General features: G+C 35.5%; 1 protein-coding gene and 1 long non-coding RNA gene across 3 annotated transcripts in view; one reads left to right on the top strand and one right to left on the bottom strand.

Annotated features, from left to right (window-relative positions):
• vmp1 (vacuole membrane protein 1) overlaps window positions 1–21,816 on the bottom strand; it is a 109,843-nt gene that overhangs the window by 5,221 nt on the left and 82,806 nt on the right. For both annotated transcript variants that reach the window (XM_031895884.1, NM_001007876.1), the window contains 1 exon segment: window positions 20,682–20,743. In XM_031895884.1, coding sequence (XP_031751744.1) covers window positions 20,682–20,743 — 62 coding nt within the window.
• On the top strand, window positions 1,849–18,529 carry LOC116408854. The gene is made up of 3 exons (XR_004221325.1): window positions 1,849–2,037; window positions 16,540–16,627; window positions 18,488–18,529. It is a non-coding gene; the product is annotated as an uncharacterized LOC116408854 (long non-coding RNA).

Here is a 21,816-nt window from a genome sequence, read left to right as displayed (position 1 = left end):
GAAAAACAAACACCAGGAAAAAATAGTTAATATGTATATTTATTACTTACCCTCCGCAGAATTAGAAAATAAAGTAAGATTGTGATGCTTAAAGCGTGCCTGGAGGCAGCATAGGAAATCAATGAAATGTGAGTAATGCGTGTGTCTCCTGCCTACTGAGGGAGGCTCGGAGCTGGGCTGTGTGCACTGAAGCTCTGCACAAAATGAAATGAATGACTTCTGAGAACTCCCACATTTATCACCAGTGGTTCCTGTAAGAACTGGTTTGAACCGATTAATAAGGAAATGAGTGGTGCTTGTGTCATCCTTACTTGAAACAGAAACTGCCCACCCTTCCCCTTGTCTCTCCCCTTTGTGACTTGGAAGGCGTTGCTTTCGTTAATGCTCTCACTTAACCCCTGCATTGCTAGCCAGAGCTGCACTACAAGGCTCAGCAAAGTGCTGGGATCTCGGTTAGAACTGTAAGGGGTTAGGATTTTCACCTATGCGTCATACGATTGCAACAGAATGGGCTAACTCTGTATGCATGTACCTCCCTTGCTGGCCAGAAGTCAGTGATTAACGTCAAGAACAAAGGAAGTAAAGTACTGTGTGGACCTTGCTCAGAACCACACTACATTCAAATGGCAGCTTACATTAGCAAGCAATGCTGCTTGAAGTTTAATACAATTACATGCAGCCAGTTTAATTCACTGTCCTTTCTTGCTGACTGACCAGCATGCCAAGAGATATAGCCCACAGTGTATAAACTCTCTCAGACAGTACAGCCGAGTGGCACACACTTTCTAACAGTACCAGGAGCACATGAGAACTACTGTCACTGCAGGGCAAACACACCTAACAATCAGAACAAACGTGTAATCCCTCTTACTTAGCAGGACGTGAGCAACCTACGAATCAGATTCTATACATGAGAATTCAGCTTATTCCTGATGTGTGGATTATTTAGTAAATATGCAAATAAATATGGCAATAAACCTAAACACATTAAATACTGCTGGGGTAATGCTATTTGAAATACACTATTGGAAAGAAAAAAATTGAAAAGAAGAGCATCAGTGATGTAGCGAGTTACAGTATTCCTGCGATACTGTGTTAAACACATAAAAGCTTTTAACAGGTGACTGCCGGTGCATTTAATGGTTTTTTTCCTGCCGCTTTACTACCTACCAGATTTCTAACGCACACAAAACTAAATTTAAGTGTAACGGTAAGGAGTGTTGGGGGATGGAGGAAAGGATAGGTGTATATAAATAAATTCCTTAGAAAATGATTGTGTCAAAGTCCTTTCACAACAGTGCAACAGAACTACTTTCTAACCAATTACAAGTCTGTAAAATGGCTGCAAATTCTCTGTATAAGTTGTTTTTGCATTCTTCAGCACACTGCAAGGTGATATGTACTGAAAAACAAAAATACAATGCACTTTGCTCTTGCTACATATCAAATAAAACGTCTTGGCCAAAATAAAATACTCTTGAGACAAACATATAAAACATGTAATAAAGGAGCTGAACAACAGACTCCCTATAAAATGAAAAACAATTAGCAATGGTATAAAGTATAATATTTCTAGTATAAAAAATGTATAATAATATATAATATAATAAAACAATGCCCAGCTTTAGGACACAGCAACAATAAAAATCCACTTTTACACTATACTATTTCAATAAATATTTTTTTCAATAAGATTTGTTTCATAAATAGAAATTAGTGTACCTATTAGCATTATATTGATTAAAAAAAAAAAAACAAAAAACAGGAATAGGCAAGAGAAATCTTGCCTAACAGGCAAATTAATAAGGCACATTCTCGTGGCTACTAAATGCATTTGTCACACATGATAGTAGAAATGAAGTTATGGGAAAACACTTGAATCATTCTGGAGGGATGGTAACAACATCCTTGTATTTCTTGGGATAGAATTCAGTGAAATGACTCGCTGGAAATAGTATGAGCTACTTATGCTGATCGATGACTGCATTGGTGCTTGAACATTTACCGAGCAACCAGACACAAGCAGTCTGCTAACAGGTAAAATGACTATTTCTTATTTCCATGTATTCTGCAATAAACCAGACAAAGATACAAATATAAACTGGGCATTTATGTTTGATTAACTTTATGTAAAACCCTTAACAAGTGGAATGGTAAACCATGTTATCTACTTTTAATACACCCAAATAGCATAAATACATTCTAACACTAAAAACTAAAGCTAATGTCTTAGATATACTAACAGTTCTTTTTATGGAAATACAATCAGCTGTGCAAAAACAGTTAATTTAAAACTAAATTCCCTTTCCTGTAATTTTTCTTGAAGAGTCAATCAGCAAGAGTAGCTTTTCATCAAAGATCAAGTCAATTTCTAATTAAACCACTACAGTTTTGACTTTTTTGAATTTTTCTAAAAATGTTGCCAGAAGTAGTTTAAAGTGTGTGTTTGTGCCTATTTAGCCTAATGAATAGTAATTTTGCATTGGTGCACTTTGTGGTACTTATGTAGCATAGAACAGTGACTTAAAAAGAAGAAAAAAAATCAAACATACACAGGATACACAGGATGAATGGTATGGAGAAAGTGAAAGTGCGATTTAATGGTTTTTCAGTTGAGGTCAGAAAAGGCATTCAAAATTAGGTTCTACAGGAAGCTTTTTACAGGGATTCATATGTAACATGGTAACAGAGGTGTGACAAAATCATACAATTAAAAGAAAGCAGCTTCAAACATATTTACTGGAAAGGATGCAGTTAAATTACAAGTGATTTTTGTTAGTTTAACAGCAGATACCATTTCATGTAAAAATTTAAAAAATTGTACCTTCAGTAAAAGTTAGGTCTTAAAATATGTATTATTGAATGATTCTGCCTTTTTTCAAAAGTCTGAAAAAGTGGCATATTAAATATTATAGGCACATACGGTTTATAATTGGCTTTATGGGAACACTATGTAGTAAGGTTTAGTTAATCCTTGAAACTAGTATTTTCTGCACTCAGTATTGTGTTGTGGCTGTAATGCTTCTGAATACAAGGATTTTGAACCTAGAGTATTGTCAGTAAGATAAACTATGTGCATTATTTTTGTATTGAATTGTAGCTAGCTTTTAATTTCTTTAATATGCTATAAATAGTTTACAGCACCTCTTGTTAAGCGCCATAGTGCTTTATGGTGATGTTGCCATACACAATACCAGTATATAAGCAACCAGACTGCTATTACATGTTAGACCCCACTGTAGATATGTAGGTGACATAAAACTATACAAATAGTAACAAAATCACTAAGTCTGATCCAAACTCCAATTGTAGGGTTGCTCCAACCCTACAATTAAAGGCCGATGTACAACCTCCAACTGCCAAGAAAATTTGATTTTAATAAATCAATAAATCCTGTAATTGTTAAATTTCTTTATAGCTATGTATCAAGTGAGAAATAGATATATAAATATATATGTTTAATAAAATTAATTTTTTTCAAGACTCAAGTCAGTGAGATTTCTTACTTTGGATTGGATGTTCTTTTTTTACTTATAGATCTTGTTCTGCAAGATTGTATATCATTTGTATCCAACTAAGCTGGGCTTTCTTGATTTAGGGCAGATATTGTGTCTGCATTACATACTTTATTGTCTTTCAAGATGTATATAAAATATATACACACTCCTGATGCATGTGAGCGATTTGAACAGTTTTGTTTTGCCCTTTATATTTTTCGGCAACAAAGGAGAACAAATTAAATATAGTGTAATTTATCAATGCAGTTTATTTGCGGAGTGAGTACAAGCAGGGAGCTTGTAACAAAGATAAATTCTTAAGACTCATTTAATGGCTCTATAAGAAAATTATTAGCGGTTACTGGTGATTTAATGAATGATAAAAGATGCCAATTTTGTCAATTTTAATGCTTCTCGCACTTCATTCATAGACTGCCGCACAGCAGTGCTCCAATTAAAGCTAAACAATTCCCATTAAAAAGACTGCAAAAAAACCTAGGTGGTTTACACTTCCCACTCACTGATCATAAAGTCTGTAATATCTGCAAAGGATTTATATATTGTCTCTCTCTTATATATATATATATATATATATATATATATATATAGATAGATAGATAGATAGATGATAGATAGATAGATAGGATAGATAGAGAGAGAGAGAGATCCTAAATTGTGGACGAAACATCGATTTTTGCACATGAAAGAATATTTTTTTTTTCCAAATACCAAACATTAAATTATTAATCAAATGGCAATTGGGTTCAGTGTTCTACACATTAACAAGCCACTTGCTTAATTTGGTGTGTATCACTGTTAGTATTAATTACCTGCAGCAGTTGTTTAATTTAAATGATGATGAGATACTACACTTAGGGGAAGATTTATCAAAATGTGGGTTTAGAGCTTAATATATAAAAACTCACCCACATTCTATTCATTCCTATTGGATAGTTAGAATCATATTTTTCAAATGGGGAGTTCTAACTTTCTCCCATTGATAAATGCGCTTTCAAAAATCCCATAGGAATGAATAGAACGCGGGTGAGTTTTTATGTATTAATCCCTAAACTCACATTTTGATAAATCTGTCCCTTAACTATTTTCTCTGTCATATGTTTATATTTTAAAGCACCTTTTGCCACAGTAGCAGATTTTAAGTATTTGTGATTTTGGCCCATTCTTACAGGCAGATTTGCTGCAGGCTGATCAGGGTTAAATATGGCATTGACTAGAACATTGTACCACAATCACCTTTATGCTCTTGATTCACTCCAGTGTTACTTTAGCTTTGTACTTATGATCACTGCACTGCTGAAGGATGAACTTTTTCCCAAGCTTCATTTTCTTTGAGAGTCTGAAACAGGTTATCTTGCAGTGTTTCCCTGTATTTTGCACCATTGATTCCTTCCTTTAGTTTAAGAGACTCAGATCCTACTGATGAAAACAACCCCACAGTATGATGCTACCAACTTTACTATAGGTTTTATGTTTATTGAGGAGTTGGCAGTATTAGATTGGTGCCTCTTGTATTTCTTTGAACCAAAACCTTGCCAAAAACCTCCATATTGGCCTCGTCTGTCCACAAAACCTTTTCCCAACAGTATTGTTCTTTTTTTCAAACTACAGTCATGCATACATAGGCTCTCACCCATGGCCCCCTCTTGGTGCCGCCAAAATAATTTAAAAAGTGTCTCTCTATTTGTTCCACCTTTAAAAATGCAGAGTTGTGCAGTGGGGTCGGTAGGGACCTTGTGCTGCTTCGAGTGCTCTCCCACAGAAGCATACACAAATCTGGACATGGCTTAAACTCTGCATGCTCCGTCTTCTAAAAGAAGATCACCTGAAGCAGTGCAAGATGGCACCAGCCAACCCCCCATTTTTTAAAGGACACTTAGGGGGAGATTACTAAAACTAAAAAGATTACTAAAAGTTTGAACTCAAAAAGTACATGCAGGAAAAAGTTGCAGAAAAGTCGCAAAACTTTTTCTAATTGTTGCAACCAAAAGCTCTGCTTTTTAGAATCTTCACACAAATTACCAGTGGCAAAAATCTGCCATTGACTCCTACATGATCAAGTTTTAGCTGGTGAATTGTTGGATTCAGATTTTTAGCCATTTTTCCACATATAAATCTTGAAAAAGTAACAACTTTTTTTGCCACTTTTATCGGTTAAAAATCACAATACAAAAAAAAAATCTGACCATTGCTAAATGGCCCCCACAGAGTAATACTTTTGGGACTAATTGGCGGTGTAGCAGGGAGGGATTTAATTTCCTGTAATGGCTGACTTATACTTAAAAGTTTTAGGCTATAACATTAGTAGTGTTGCTATTCATCAGCAGATACTAAATATCTTGTTAAATAAAAACAAAGAAAGGACAAAACAATGTCACATTAAAATATACTGTTCGGATTCAGATAGCACAGCAATATCAGATATAATGTTTAGATTTTGTAATAATTTAAATACAGATTCAGGTGAAAACTTTTGCGAAAAATTTGTTATTAGTACCAGTGCAGAAATAATGGATTTTAAGTACTTGTGATTGGCCAGTAATGATTTATTGAAAAAGCAAATATACTAAGTGCTGCAGCCTATTCACTTGAATCAAATGTATGAGAGAAATAGTACTGGTGCTTTTCAGCATTACCAATTACAGTAAACAAAGGGAACTTTTTTCTTTACTAAGGTATGATATAAATAAAATACCACTTTCTGCCAGGATAACAGGTAATCTTCCATTACAGGACATTTCTTACAAACCCTTTCTTAATCCTACAGTATGGCCATGTTTTACATCCAATACAAATCCAAGATTTTCTGGATAGCCAGTAAAATAGGTTTAAAAAATAAATAAAAAAAACTTATTATATAGGGATGCTGTGAGGTTCCAGATCTGCCTGGGAGAAGTGTGAATTGAAATGCTGGAATCTTGATATGTAACAGGTGACTCTCATATGTAACATTTGAACTATACCGATTGTGCTGCTGGTGCTAAACATAAATACATAATGTACATGTTTTTCTGACATGACCTGGCACAACACAGCATATCACAGCAGTTACCTCAAAGGCAAAAAGGTGTGATCATGTTCAATTTAACCCCTGGAAGCACACTGAACATACAATCTACAGCACCCATATAAACAGGTAATAATCCTTGTGCCACAGGCTCTACATTTCTGGTTGGCAGTTTGAAAAACAAAATAGTTGACAAGGCAGAATAGTAGAGAAGGCAACAAGAGACAAAGATTAAACAGGCAAATGACAGCTTATAGGGGGTTAAAAGGGATGGACAAAGTGGGAGAGCAGAAGTTGGACAATACTACTCTATAGAAGAATATATATAGCATAACTGTCTGCAGCCTGGCTGAAAAGAATTGCTCAGAGAAGTGCTCAGCTAATTTTGGGTTACAGTAACAACATACAAGCCTTTAAGCAGAAGCAAAAACAAGCATATTCAGGCAATTAAATATAACTGTGTGTGATTGTGATTTAGATTGTCAGCTCAACTGAAAAATGCCTTTTGTATTCAATTGTATGATCAATGTTACATTTTTACACTTATTTATTGCCCGGCAATGTGGAATTTGTTGGTGGGTGGGGTGTGTGTGTGTTCTAATAATAATAATAATCTTTATAAATCACAGCGAACATGTTGGTGCAACAAAAAACACAATAGTAATTATAATGTTGGATTGTTTTCCAATATTTTTTACAAACCTGGATTTATAGTTAGTGAACAAGTAGCGTGTTAGGGCATTCTTTAAATCAGGTTTTATAATTCCCACATAAAAGAAAGATACTCCTTATCTATGTGGTCTCTGTGTAAATCAAAATAGCAGTATTTCTGATTCATACAAGTTAAATTCCTTTCAGCAAATGTGGCAAAGTAGGTAATTACTGTTGTCTGTCCATGAATTCACAGCAATGTTTGCTCCAGTCCTCCTCCCACTAATGCAATATATTTTTCTTTTAAATACCGCTATTGGCAGGAACTTGTAAAGTAAGATTACAAGAACACGTGCTAAAAAAAGGGCCAAACTGCTTATCGGGAAGTACAAACTCAGTACTCTAATAAATCAGTTTAAGCTGGACTTGACACCCAGAGTTAAAACCTAAGTGCTCAGTTTAGTAATATTTAATAGGCTATAGTTAACTGCTTTGCAATATCCATGTATGTGGTATATGTATATATGGCTGGTCAATGTAATTCCAAAAACAAATGACAGCCCTGTCAACCTAATTATTTTAAACAAGGCTAAAATTATAAAGGGCATATAACTAATAAGGCAACAAGGCAAATAGAGTCATCTTTATAGGAATCAAGTTTTCTGCAACTCTCAATGCCAATCTTTGGTCATATGAGTAATAGTCCTCAATTATAAAAAATGACTTACTCTCTGATTTATGATCCAACAGAAATTAAAACTGAACATTATTCTAGTCTGGTATATCTAGGCATAAAATGTTCTTTTCCTCAAGGCTATGGAAAACAAACACTGAAATAATTTTTTCACATTTGAACTGAGGCCAATGTTGGCTTTTTTCAGCATTCATTTGTGTTTAGGTTTAAACATCTGCATTTAACAGAAAATTTGCCTTGTATTAAGGTGGGATATTGCCAAATTAACAGATTTCACTATTTCAAAAACTGGCATTATTCCTCAATTTTGTACCACAGTGCTTGCTCTGGCTTTCCACTGAGCTAAGATCCCTTTGTCTGGTTTCAACTGATCAATAAATTACTTTTTATTGCCATAACTGGGAGATAGTGTATTAAAAAGTTATTTGAATCCAAGCATAAAGCTGCAGAAGCAGGGCTGCTGATTTGTTTTAGCATGAATTACAATGTGTTCCAAAAAACAGCAAGTGTCAAAAGTAGTAGCAATACTATCTTGTAATCACTGTAGCATCTGAATGGAGGAACAAACCAAAATGACAGGTTCATTTCCCAGCTGGAAACCCACTACGACAAATCTGTTTAGTATTAAACAAATCTGTTAAGGTATTGCACCTGGACAGAGCAAGCACTACGGCAGTTCCAACAGGTAGTAATAAGAATGAACATGAACATAAATAACGGTAATTTTAAAAAAAAGTCTACATTTTTAACGTTCAAAAAATACATTGGAGTAAAATAAGGCAATACGGAGAACTAGAGATTTCTCAAAGACCCCCAACAGGCTCTGACAGTCAGGATCGAGTTGGCACATATATTAATTAGTATCTTCAGTGATTTAAGCAGTGAAATCCATTATTTATTATCTGGTTCAGGAAAGGCATTTACTAATGGTTTAATTTTTTTTTACCCCAATTCAAGATTTTTTTAGTGCTAAAAGTCGAGGAAAAAGAAGCGACTTCTTCAAAATTTACTTTGAGATAAAATGGATAAAAATCTGAATCTGACAATTCATCAGCTAAAACTTGTCGGGATCGTGTAGAAGTCAGTGGCAGATGTCTCTTCCCTTCCCTGGAGGATCCTACTTTGCGGCAAAAATTTTTTTAGAGATATCGTTCAGGCAGGTTTGATTTTTTTTTGTCGGATCTGGGACCACATTGGCTCATTGACGCTATCCCCGAACCAACGGGTGCCTATACCCTCCATTCGAATTCGATCATTTGGCCCCAGGGCCAAACAATATCTCCCACCAGTAGCTGCATACATCGGGAAAAGATTGGCAAGCGAGCAGATCTTACCGTGTATGGCCACCTTTAGAGTTTTAGTAAATATGCCCCAAATGAACCTTAAGTCCCCCAAAATAATTGAGAATTTTATTTACATTAACACAAAGCAGGTCTAGAAGGCCTTAAATTGAATCTATTCTCTTCCATGTTATTTCAAATTGAAACACTGCAGGAAATCAATAGTAAATTGGGACGGGCCTTACTTTTTTCCAACAGTAAGCATTGCTACTGTAAAGACAAATAATAAATGGACCTGTGCCTAGGAGGATGTGGAGAAACAGCAGATGAAATGCTTATGTGGTGGACATGCCCTCTGATTAAACAACTGTGGTCAGAAGTGTTTCAAACCATAAATGAAACCTTAACCACTGATATAGCTCCTGATCCATGGTTGGCCCCTTTGTTACGTAACTGACCCAGCTTGCTCATAATAAACAAAAGTTTATTCTATGTGTATATATCTATGTATGACAACCAGATGCCTGAAAGGAAAAAAAACTGCTTCCAATGATGCAGGAGATACACAATACACTATGGTTGGCTATAGAGATGGAAAAACTCACGGCATTACTCAACAACAATTTGCGCACATTTGAAAAAATATGGAAAACTGACAGGAACTGGTTCATATCCTTTAAAGGAAAACTATACCTTTCAAACAATGTAGGTTTCTATAAAAATATATTGTATAAACAAGCTCATATGTAAAACCCTGCTTCATCTAAACTATTTTCATAAAAATATACTTTTTTAGTAGTATGTGCTATTGGGTACCACTAAATAGAAAATTGCCATTTTAAGAATTAAGGGCCACCTCCTGGGATCATAGGATTCACAGTGCACACAAACAAGCCAAGGCACACATACATGCTAGGTTACATCAGCCAATTAATGGACAGAGTTCTGTCTTTTGTTCTTCCTGTTACAGTTAATGCAGCATTATTTCATGTCATGTGATCTCTGAGGGAGCACACAGCCCATTACTAAATGGTGACTCAAGGGAAAGGATGTAAAAGGGCAATATTTACTGATATATAAATATTCCAGTTTGGTAAGATTCTTTAATAGGTCACTTAACATAATATAAACTAATCTGTTGGTTAAGTATTCATTCTAGATTTATAGATTTCCTTTAACAAATATATGTTAGAAAAAAGTATGCTCGACCGCATTTAATCTCCGTCCCCCCCCCTTCCTTTCCCAATCTCTTCCCCCCCACCTTGTTATAAGTTTGGCCAACTAGGCCACATTGGTATATATAAGATATCATAAATGAAAAAAACAGACCAACGCTGTTTCATACAAATAATCATTAATCTGTTAACCAAATGTAACATGCAGTCACATGACTATTAAGGAAGTATGAATGATTCAAAAGATTTAAAAAAAATGTCAATGGTTTTAAAGCAGGAGGAAGGTAAACTCATAGGGTGTTACTGGGCAGCATCTGTGTATATGATCTGTTCTCTGGGTCGGAGTTTTAAAACAATGTAAAAGGAGCCAATTCTCCTGCAAGTCTTTTACTCAGCTGGTGGCAACACTGCTTCAGGAGTCAGAGCAAGGAGTGAAGGGAAAGTAAACAGCCAGACCAACTATTGCTTTCACTTACATTTACAAAAACACTTTAAAACCACTGAAAATGCTTAATGTATACTGGAAAGTGGATTAGAATTACATTTTCCTTGCACAAACACTTTTTGGTTGGAGGACCCCTTTAAAATTTTAACACCGACATAAAATATCTGGCTAGAGCTTAATAGAAGGCACATTTAAGCAGGTTTAGGTAAGCTGTACTATCACATTCTATTTACTGTGGTGCCAAAATGTTATATTGCAAATATTGCTAATAATCAAACTATACAATGTTGTGTATCTACTATGGAATAAGCTACAGAAACATTTACTAATGGTTTCCTACTTTATATCTTAGAATAGAAGTATGATGAGAAAGCACTATATCCATTACAATGTAGGTACAGAACTGAACTACTTAACAATAACATCATTAAATCTATAAGAAAATGTGAACTTTGGAACGTTTTTTTCTTTCCAAGCAGTGATCTCATAAGCACCAACGGTTAGTATTTTAATGACTTGTCATTTCCTGCAGTGATAAAGATTCTCATGTAATTTTACCAAGCATTTCCTTGAAGCTACACCAATAGCAGCATGCCACTTGGGATGACTCAAAACGGACCTCAGACTTCAATAGTCTGAATCACCCTCTATAGATTAAAATGCCCTGGAGAGAAACCCAAACCCCAGGTGCATACGGCTTTAGAGCACACACACACACATATATATATATATATATATATATATATATATATACACACATCATTTAACAGTTGATGCTTCAATTGCAATCTGAAAGAAACTAAAGAGCATGTTCCTTTTGTTAGGCTGTGGGTCTGATTAAGGAATGTGAGGCTTGTTTAAAAGCTGAAGTTACGAGAAACTGGTTTGTGTAAATCAAGAAGTCATTAGCTGTAAATTCTGCTGGCACTTTGTAACCTGGAACGATTCCTTATTTTATTTTCATTGTTTTATTGAGCACTTTGCCCATCATTTAAACTGAAGCAGTAAAAAAAAACAAAAAAACCCAAAAGGCAGATTATGGACATAAACCTTATACAGCTTGGTAACCATGGAAAATGCATATATATATATATATATATATATATAATTTTCATAGCATAGTTAAGAATATTCACACTTTAAAAATGATGGATTTTACATATCCATATTTATTAGTATTCATATTATATAATTATTATATTGCATATATGAATTCATTAGTTTAATTAGATCATTTGTATAGTATTATGCCTATGGCATCAGGAATTGTAATCTAATTTCTAGCTGCTGCAGAACTACATCTCCCAAATCCTCTAAAACCTGAAATTGCCAATGTGACAAAAAATGTATTGAAAAAATAAAGTACACAGACTAATATATATTTATGCTGCTTAAAATGAGCATGCAAGAGGAGCTGCAGCTTACCCACTCTGTTATGCTTCAATATATAAAGCTACAGAGGTTTACAGAAAAAACGATACCCAGAACCATAGCCCCTACAGAATTGGGAGTATAGTGCTTTTATGCTGTCACCATAGGTTCTATGGTTAATGGGACTCTACAGAGTTAAGCACAGGCTAACACTTTATTCTGTGACATATATTATATATTACCCCTGGGATCCACTGCATTTGCCCAAGGAATCAATAACTAGTATGGCTCATTACTATAAATTAGCACTGAGTCAGAGCTGCACTTTAATAGAAGTTGGATATAGATGCAAGCCCTGGAGAACAAAGGTGGGCAATATTGCAGAACATAGTACCCATATAGAGAGACCTCACACCTGTACCCATGGCAGGGGCAGCACTCTGACTTGTGCTGGATTAAAACTCTAGAGCGAGGTGTAGACTGCAGCTCACTCAGCCTTATAGGATTCCTGTGCCTAACATCTGATAAAATGGAACCTCATTTTAAGTAGGATTTACACACACACACACATAATATATATATATATATATATATATATATATATATATATATAGGAGCAGGAAAGATTCCTCTAATGCACACAACACTTTTTTCTTTTGTATATATTTATACAACACAAGTTTATATCCCAGTTGTCTGAAGGGAACTGCCCCTTCACTTTTTAAAGACTGTGCTGCCATTAATTCAGCACAGCTTGAAGGATAAATTGATAGCTAATAAAACAACTCTTGCTGGAGATATATCATATAAAAGCTTACAGCAGATAGCATCTGTTTGTAAGCACTTGAAAGAAGTCGTTGGCTGGGAAAGTACAAGGAAGCTTCTCAGTACCTTATTTGATCACATCTTTTTAGGTTATTACTGTTTTCTGAGAAAGCCTCTCTCTTAGTTCCTCTTTCACCATCAAAATGCTGGCTAAGTGGCACTAATAATTATTGTGCTAATGCTGCTGTTGATATTTACATAGCTGTTGTTTTAGAAGAATTGTAAATTCCAATTTTAACCAGCAACGCAATTTTGCAAAGGCTTTACAGATGCCACTGTATGTGTTTCTGCAGTGTGTGCCCCCACTGATATTTGGTAATTCTACCCCATGAATGAAGTGGATCGACATGAACCAACCAACCCCCTCACAATTTCCCAAAAAATTTGCTTTTCTTATCTACAGAATGCTTGTAGGACACACTGTCAATTGCAAATATTAATATATTATGATTTATGCTGAAGGCCTCTTCCCCTTGTTCCTCTAAGAGTGTTTTCTTATTAACTCTTCTTAAACTTGGGTTGTGTACATATAATAAATGTTCTATAAATAAAATCTAATTATTATCATTATAAAAGAAGGGCATCCAACTGAAACACTTGAGAAATATCAATAGAACTGTATAATGCTGGAACAACTAGAACATATTATTCTAGCAGTAGCAGTTCCCTTTAAGGAAACCTCCTCTGAAGTAATAAAAAAGGCAATGCCACAGACAGCTAACACACACACACACACACACACACTGAATGCTGTTAAAATTGTACCGTGAATAGAATAGATCAGAAAGAGCAAAGATCAACTATGTGTAGGAGGAAAAGTCCCATTCATTCAATTATGAAACTATCTGTAGGTGTGTGTGTCACAGAGTTCAGCAATGCCATCAAAAGGAGTGGCCGGAAATGAAAAATAAATAAAAAAAAAATTCTTGCCAATAATGGCATTTACAATACAGGTTTTAAAAAATACTGCAGAAGAAAAACCACAGTGTTTGGGTTAGTAGAATAAAACTAATTATTATATACCAAGCCAATAAAGCCTGAGAAAGAACCCTACACAGCACTCTTGCCTTGCCAAATGGGTATATTTTTATTTGCAATATGTTAAAGTAACTGCATTCTCCACACTGGTAATCACACAGTTTTGTCAAGGTTGTGTATGTACAATTCGTGAGCCCTGAATTACCCCCAAAAATGAATAACACAACCAGTGGTTGATGTCTAGTTTTGATAATCAAATCTAGAAACTCTACAGCAAAGGACAAAGTTTGCTCTGTATATTGCGGATGCAAAACAAGCATACATATTAACATGCATTTCACTAACATTTTTTACATTTAAAATAGCTGGACATGTCTGACGAAAGGGTTTGCCCAGAAACATTACTTGGTTTGCAGCAAATAAACGCCCAGGGTTTACCCCACTTACAATCGCCTTGTTGTTGGGTGTAACTGACCCAGTAACCAAAAAACAGATTGGCTACTGTGTGTCTTTAAGTTTCATTGTAATTCTTCATTTTATTATCTTTCTATTCAGCTCCTCTACTATTTATCTTCCATGGTGATTTCCATTCTGCTGCACTAATAGCCAGAATGCAGTCTAGTTTTCAAGCCTATGAGAAATTTTGAAGTCTATTTATAAATTGACTCAGACTATTAATATTTACAGCATACTTTAAAATTATTCTAAGGTAAACTACCACTTTATTGGTGACAATTCTAGTTAACTTTGCTTCTATATTACTTCATATTAAGCCCTTAATAAAGCATACCCAGAAGTTAACAGCAAAAACAAGAGTGGAGTAGATGCAAACTATAGCTTATTCTTGTTTCAATAATGTTTAAGTGGGCTGGGGGAGGGGTTGGGGTGCAATATACAATTTTACAAAATAAAAGTCTGAGGGAGGCCTGGTATTAATATGTAACAACGCCTGTGTAACTTCTTTGAATTTGACAAGGCTTGAGGGTAACAAGGCTTATATTATGATTGTGATTGCTGCGTGGTCTTACACAATAGATACTCAAAAGACATGTGGCAGAAATTAAGCAAGTTAAAGGCCTGTAAAATAACACAGACATATGCAGAGACCTGAAGTATTAATAGGCGAAGGGCAAATGGACCCACAGTTTGCTTTATCATCATCATCATCAACTTGATATTTTTTTTTTTTTTTTTTTTTAAAGAACTGGGTTTTAAGCACTTGCCATGGTAAATATGTATATTTTATTCAAATACATATCAAAAGAACTAATTAATTCATCATCATATTTTATTTTTTACACAAATGAATTCATTCATTGAATGCATTCAATTCAAAGACATCAACCACTGGTTGTGTTATTCATTTTTGGGGGTAATTCAGGGCTCACGAATTGTACATACACAACCTTGACAAAACTGTGTGATTACCAGTGTGGAGAATGCAGTTACTTTAACATATTGCAAATAAAAATATACCCATTTGGCAAGGCAAGAGTGCTGTGTAGGGTTCTTTCTCAGGCTTTATTGGTTTGGTATATAATAATTAGTTTTATTCTACTAACCCAAACACTGTGGTTTTTCTTCTGCAGTATTTTTTATGCCACTAGTTAGATTTAACTTCATGCCAACTGGGCAAATTTTTTGACTGATTTTGTACTGCTCAAAAACAATATTTGTTCAGAGAATTACATGGGTAACCACAGAGTTAATACTAAGCAAAACATTATGAGGCAAGAGACAAAGTAAACCCCAATCAACATGGACTAGGGAAGTCTGGTGATTATGTCAAATGTGCACTCAACTTTATTGTTAAAAACATTTAGAAAAACAGGCAACGTTTCAAAGCACCTATATATACTGAGTTATTCAGTCTTGGAATTGACAATCGTAGCAAGTAGACAGGTGCCATTTTGTGGACACTGTTATAAAGCATCATACCAGAATCTTTGGGATGTGCAATATTGGGGGACCTGATGCACAGGCATCAGTTATAGACTGTGAGTAGAGATGGAGAATGTGAGGAGTGCAGTGAAATGCAGAAAGTGATTGCTATTTCATAGGCATAAAAGAGGGAAGGGAAATATACAATTACAACTGAGACACATTTATAAAAGGTATAGTTGTTTTAAGGAGAAGGAAAGGGGGAATCACGGGGGGGGGGGGGGGGGTGCCAAACTGTTAGGCAAGAAATTCTCTTCCGTCTCCTTTCTTTGTGCCGGCTGGACACGCATAGTAGATTGAAAAGCCGCACTTAAAAAAAAAAAAAAAGTCGGCTTTTTTTTACTCTACTGCACATTTGCGGGCCCCGGGATCACAACAAAAGGAGGAGAGAAGAATGCTCACCTGTATGTACCCCAGGCTGTTGTGATTTTTTGCCAAAAGGAGCACCAGCCTGGGGTATCAGGTAAGTGATCTTAATAACTGGGGTGATTCCACCTTTCCTTCTCCTTTAATTAAAAAAAAGCAATTTAGGTGTCATGTTTAATTTAACTTTTTTGGTTACACGATAACTACAATTTGTCGCACAAAAACTTTTTGAAAAATTTGCCAAGGAAGGGAACGGGATATCTGCCATTGACTTCTACATACCCTCAACAGGTTTTAGGTGGAGAGCTATTGGATTCGGAATTGACGCTGAAAAAACGAATAATACATTTTGGATTCCAGAGGTTCCTCCCACTAACTGGTAGGTAGGTCTGGGATAGGGACACCTATCCTTTCAATGTGTGTAGAAAGTTTAGTTCCCTTATATCTGACAAAGAAAGGTATCAAGGTTCACCAATCTTATGTTTTTCTAGCTGCATCTGAATATATGCTGTGATAACAGTGATACCTCCTAAAAGGCCACAAGATATAATTTTTACTGGGGAATACTGCAGATCACTGGCTCTTTACAGAATGACAGTATTCAACATGGTTTTGTTATACTGAGAATTGGGAAAACAAAGACTAAAATAGCACTATATTAAAGAAACATCTTGTTTAAACATTTTGTTCTGCTATAGGACCTAAAATAACCTTCAACCCAAGAATATAAATAAAAAATAGGTCCCTGGAAACAGGCAAAAGAAATCAGGTGGCCATTACTAATAGTAAGCAGCTCTGCAGTCTGAAGAATGCCAGCACAAATAGATTTGTAGATAATTTGTGGTTTGAATGATCCTGGTCGTTCTCACAAACCAGAGAAAGATTGTTTTAGAATGACATCATACACCAAATTTAAAAATGATGCCTTGGATTTCATTTACATGCTATGACTATTATCTAAACACAAAAAAGTGACAGTGTAAGAAAAGAATCAAGAGTTCATGTTTGTAGCAAACTTAAAATAGTTGCTACCAAGAAAAACGCCTGTGGGAAAAATACAAAGAGTAGTTTGCTGTAAAAAAAGCCTTTCACTTCTTGACATACATGGCTCTATTTTACCTAACTTGCTAATGTCTGTGTTTTGGGGTGACTGCTGCCAATAATGTGTTTTGCACTGACATTCCTTAGACACAATTCCGGACATTTGTAATGTCTTCCATAAACAAATCACCATTAGTTTTATGGGGTTTAGAAATATATGAATTCCTATTATGCAGCTCTTAAAGGAACAGGTCAGTGTAAAAAAGAAACTGGGTAAATAGATAGACTGTGCAAATTAAAAAAATGTTTTCGATGTTGTTAGTTGGCCAAAAATATAATCTATAAAGGCTGGAGTCAAACATAATGGCCAGAACACTACTTCCTCTTTTACAGCTCTCTATCCTTTTAAAAGTCAATAAGCAATCAGGGACTTGAAGGGGGGCACTGTGGGACATAACTGTTTACTTTTGAATCTGACATGCGTGCTAAGGATTAGATGCAGAACAGTTATGCCTCATGTGCCCCCCTCAAGGTGCTGACGATTAGGTTACAGAGCTGAAAGCAGGAAGTAGTGTTCTGGCTATTATGTTAGACATCCACTCACTGCATCCTTTATAAATTACACTTTTGTCTAACTATTTAAAAAAAAAAAACATTATTGATGTTGTAGCCCGTTTACCCAGTTTTATTGTTACACTGAACTGTTCTTATAAAGCCTCTCTTCAACATTATTTTATACAAATGTAACCAAAAGACAATATCTGACACAGCACTTTGCCAATCAAGCGCATTTATTTAGATGTCAGCATACCAGCACCAGAGATTCTACATTTTCACATAACAAACAAGTTAGTGTGAAATAGATTTCCTAGCAACTCACAGCCTTGGTGGTTTTCAAATGTGTAGCACATAAAAGGTTATACTAATCCCTGCTTTCTAGGGTTGCATCTCTAGAAAATAAGCAGTAGTTAAAATGTCTAGAAGTGGATAAAAGAGGACCTAAATAAAAAGTTAAAGGGTGGTTCACCACTGAATTAACTTTTAGTATGTCATAGAATGGCTTATTCTAAGAAACTTTTCAATTGGCCTTCATTTATTGTTTTTTTATAGTTTTTGAATTATTTGACTTCTTCTTCTCACTCCTTGTAGCTGTAAAGCTTCACAGTTGCTAAGTTTTATTACTCATCTTTTTATACAGGTCCCCTCCTATTCATATTCCAGTCTCTCATTCAAATCAGTGCATGGTTGAGAGGGTAATTTGGACCCTAGCTGTAAAGGCAAACTGGAAAGCTGCTGAATAAAATGGTAAATAACTCAAAAACCATAAATAATAAAAAATTAAAAACAATTGCATATTGTCTAAGAATATCATTTTCTACATCATATTAAACATTATTTTATAGGTGAACAGCCTCCTTATGTGATTCTATTATCCAGCCAGCCAACCAGTTAACCTGCTTTTTAGTTAATTAGTTTGTTGACCCTCACAACCAGACTGCCTGTTAGTTAGAGGCTGAATAAAAATGCAAATGATAAATAAAAAATAGATGTACAAATGTAACTTGATAACAGATTTTTCTTAAGTGTTTCAAAATGAAAATAAAGAACATGATAAAAGTTTTTAAACCAAATTTAGTGAAAAAACTGCTGCTGTGTTACAAATAGTAATAGATCACAGATTCTGAATAATTTGAGGAAACAAACTCATTAACAATGACTGACAGGCAGTACTATACTATCGCAGTTAGAACATATGTTGCACCGTTGTTCATTGGGTGCAGGAGAGGGCTGGCAAACAGGTAAATTTGTTCAGCCAGATATTGCTTTGCCTTGTTTATAAGGATACAGAGAAGATGGGATTCAGTGGTGATCCTCTGACTTCTGACTGATGACAGACATGGCATGTCTATTTGTCACAGATCTTTACCCAGTTGATCAAGCAGACAGATATACAGAATAATACTTTGTGGGAGCTTAGAGTACTGCACATTTTATCAGGTTAAAGGGATACTGGTTTTGGTTTCTGTGGCTTCTGTATTGGCAAATATTTCCTCCCTCCTGTGCAATGGATCTCCCCCACCACTATACTATTCAATGTTGTATCAATGGGAAAATAACCTAGATATTTCAAATAACAACCTAGTGCACATCTTTGCTTGAAGAAAAAAAAAAACTTCTTTGTCCCAAAGCTAAAAGCTTTAAAGGAGACATTTTATATTAAATTCAGTTATAATATTCATCCTCCCTCGAAATGTGAAATGATGCAGAAAGAAAGATGTTATGAAAGCATTTTACCTCCTAAAACTGCCATTATATGAGAGCTGCATACACAAGCTCTCCAGTCTGAAGCCAGAGGCAAATGAAACATGGGAGTGTCCTTCAGTCTCCCACAGGAACTGGTCACTGACTGACAGGCTTTACTCAGCAGCAGCAGCAGCAGGGAAACCCCTCCCTCCTTCTGTGTCTCTCTGCTTGTGCTGCTGGAGGGGAGAGGAGCGAGTAGAGCAGGAACCGACTGCTGTGACATCGCTAAACCCCGCCCACTCTATGAATATTCACTTTAAGTAGGTGAGGTTGTGTCATTGAAGTCTATGAGGGCCGGCGGCTCTGAGCTATATACTGAAGAGTCTAAACCAGAAGCTGGCATAAGGTCTGGGTAGAGCACAGTTTTCAAGCAGTTATGGACATATCTGAACCCAAAGGTATTAAAATAAAAGCACTTCCTTCTATTTGACATGGTTTAGTGCATTGTAAAAATTTATGGTATATATCCCCTTTAAATTTTTTAAGTAAAACATTGGCCTAAACATTACACATTGAGATTTTTAATAAAGATCAACAAATCAGAAAAAAATTACTGGAAAAAATATTTTTCTCCATTTAGAGTTTTTTTTTTTTTTAAAGTGGGTGTATCTAAGCTTTTGACTGCAGAAATGAGCATGTTGGGGAATGTATGACTACACACAGCAACTATCTAAATGACGTCAAAAAGCATAGCTGCAATTTTGAATTGACCACAACTGCATATACTAATTCTCATCCCTGGAACGCTACTTAGAATCAATTAAATTTGAAGCAAACTCAACAGAAAACATTGACATGCCAAGGCATGCCACCTATGAAGGGATTATTCTTAGGTACAAAAAGAATTAAGGAATGGGATAAGATTCCCCATGGGTGATATACAAAGCTTTCTGTAGCACTTTGCTACATTTCCCCCCCCCTTCCCCCAAAAAAGCATGTTTTGGCCTTTACTATTATCAATGCCCTTTTCCACACATGATAAAAGGCCTGTGACCTCTTCAGAAAACAGGATAACATTTTCAACAGAGAGGACGAATTGTATTGCTCAGCGTGTGATAAGTACATGAGTCAGTTGTACTATTACTCACCCGATTAGGGACACCATCTGCTCCACAATGTGCTTGCTGAACGTTATGATAACAAAGAGCTTCTGTAGAGAAAGGAAGCAAACATCACAATCACTCCAGAAACACAAAGTCACAGAAAGGAATATTTGAAAAGAAAATGGATTCAGCATCTGAAACTTTTTTACCCACGCAAGAAACAGTATAGAAAAGCCCTTTGATTCAAATGTAATTTTAATCTGAAACAGGACCATAGCCAAATATGTAATTCTTACTAGCCTGAATACATATCACATGAGCAGTATTGCAAGTCAATAAGTGTACATTTACCAGACAAAATAACGATAAAATCACAGAACAACCTATAAAAACTATTAAAAGCGGAAGTTTACCTTTATATTACATTTTAGTATGTTATAGACACTCATGTCCTATTCTTAACAAATTTTTCATTGGCTTTTTATTGTTTTAATTATCTGCCTTTTTTATTTGGTCTATTTCCAGATTTCAAATGGAGGTGAACCCAGCTGCCTAAAAATGATTGCCCTTTAAGGCTATAATTTTACAGTTACTGTTTCTTTAATACCTACTGTTCTTTTCAGGCCTTCTTCTTAGTCTTTAGTCAAACAACTGCCTGGTTGCTGGGGTAAATTGGACCCTAGCAATCAGATAGCTGCAAATTGGAGACATGCTAAACTAAAAGGAAATAACTCCAAAAACCATAAAAATACAGTGGTGTGAAAAACTATTTGCCCCCTTCCTGATTTCTTATTCTTTTGCATGTTTGTCACACAAAATGTTTCTGATCATCAAACACATTTAACTATTAGTCAAAGATAACACAAGTAAACACAAAATGCAGTTTTGAAATGAGGGTTTTTATTATTTAGGGAGAAAAAAAATCCAAACCTACATGGCCCTGTGTGAAAAAGTAATTGCCCCCTGAACCTAATAACTGGTTGGGCCACCCTTAGCAGCAATAACTGCAATCAAGCGTTTGCGATAACTTGCAACGAGTCTTTTACAGCGCTCTGGAGGAATTTTGGCCCACTCATCTTTGCAGAATTGTTGTAATTCAGCTTTATTTGAGGGTTTTCTAGCATGAACCGCCTTTTTAAGGTCATGCCACAACATCTCAATAGGATTCAGGTCAGGACTT

The sequence above is a fragment of the Xenopus tropicalis genome, chromosome 2, assembly GCF_000004195.4.
Source record: "Xenopus tropicalis strain Nigerian chromosome 2, UCB_Xtro_10.0, whole genome shotgun sequence".
NCBI lineage: Eukaryota > Metazoa > Chordata > Amphibia > Anura > Pipidae > Xenopus > Xenopus tropicalis.
This window is presented reverse-complemented; position numbering and strand designations above follow the sequence as displayed.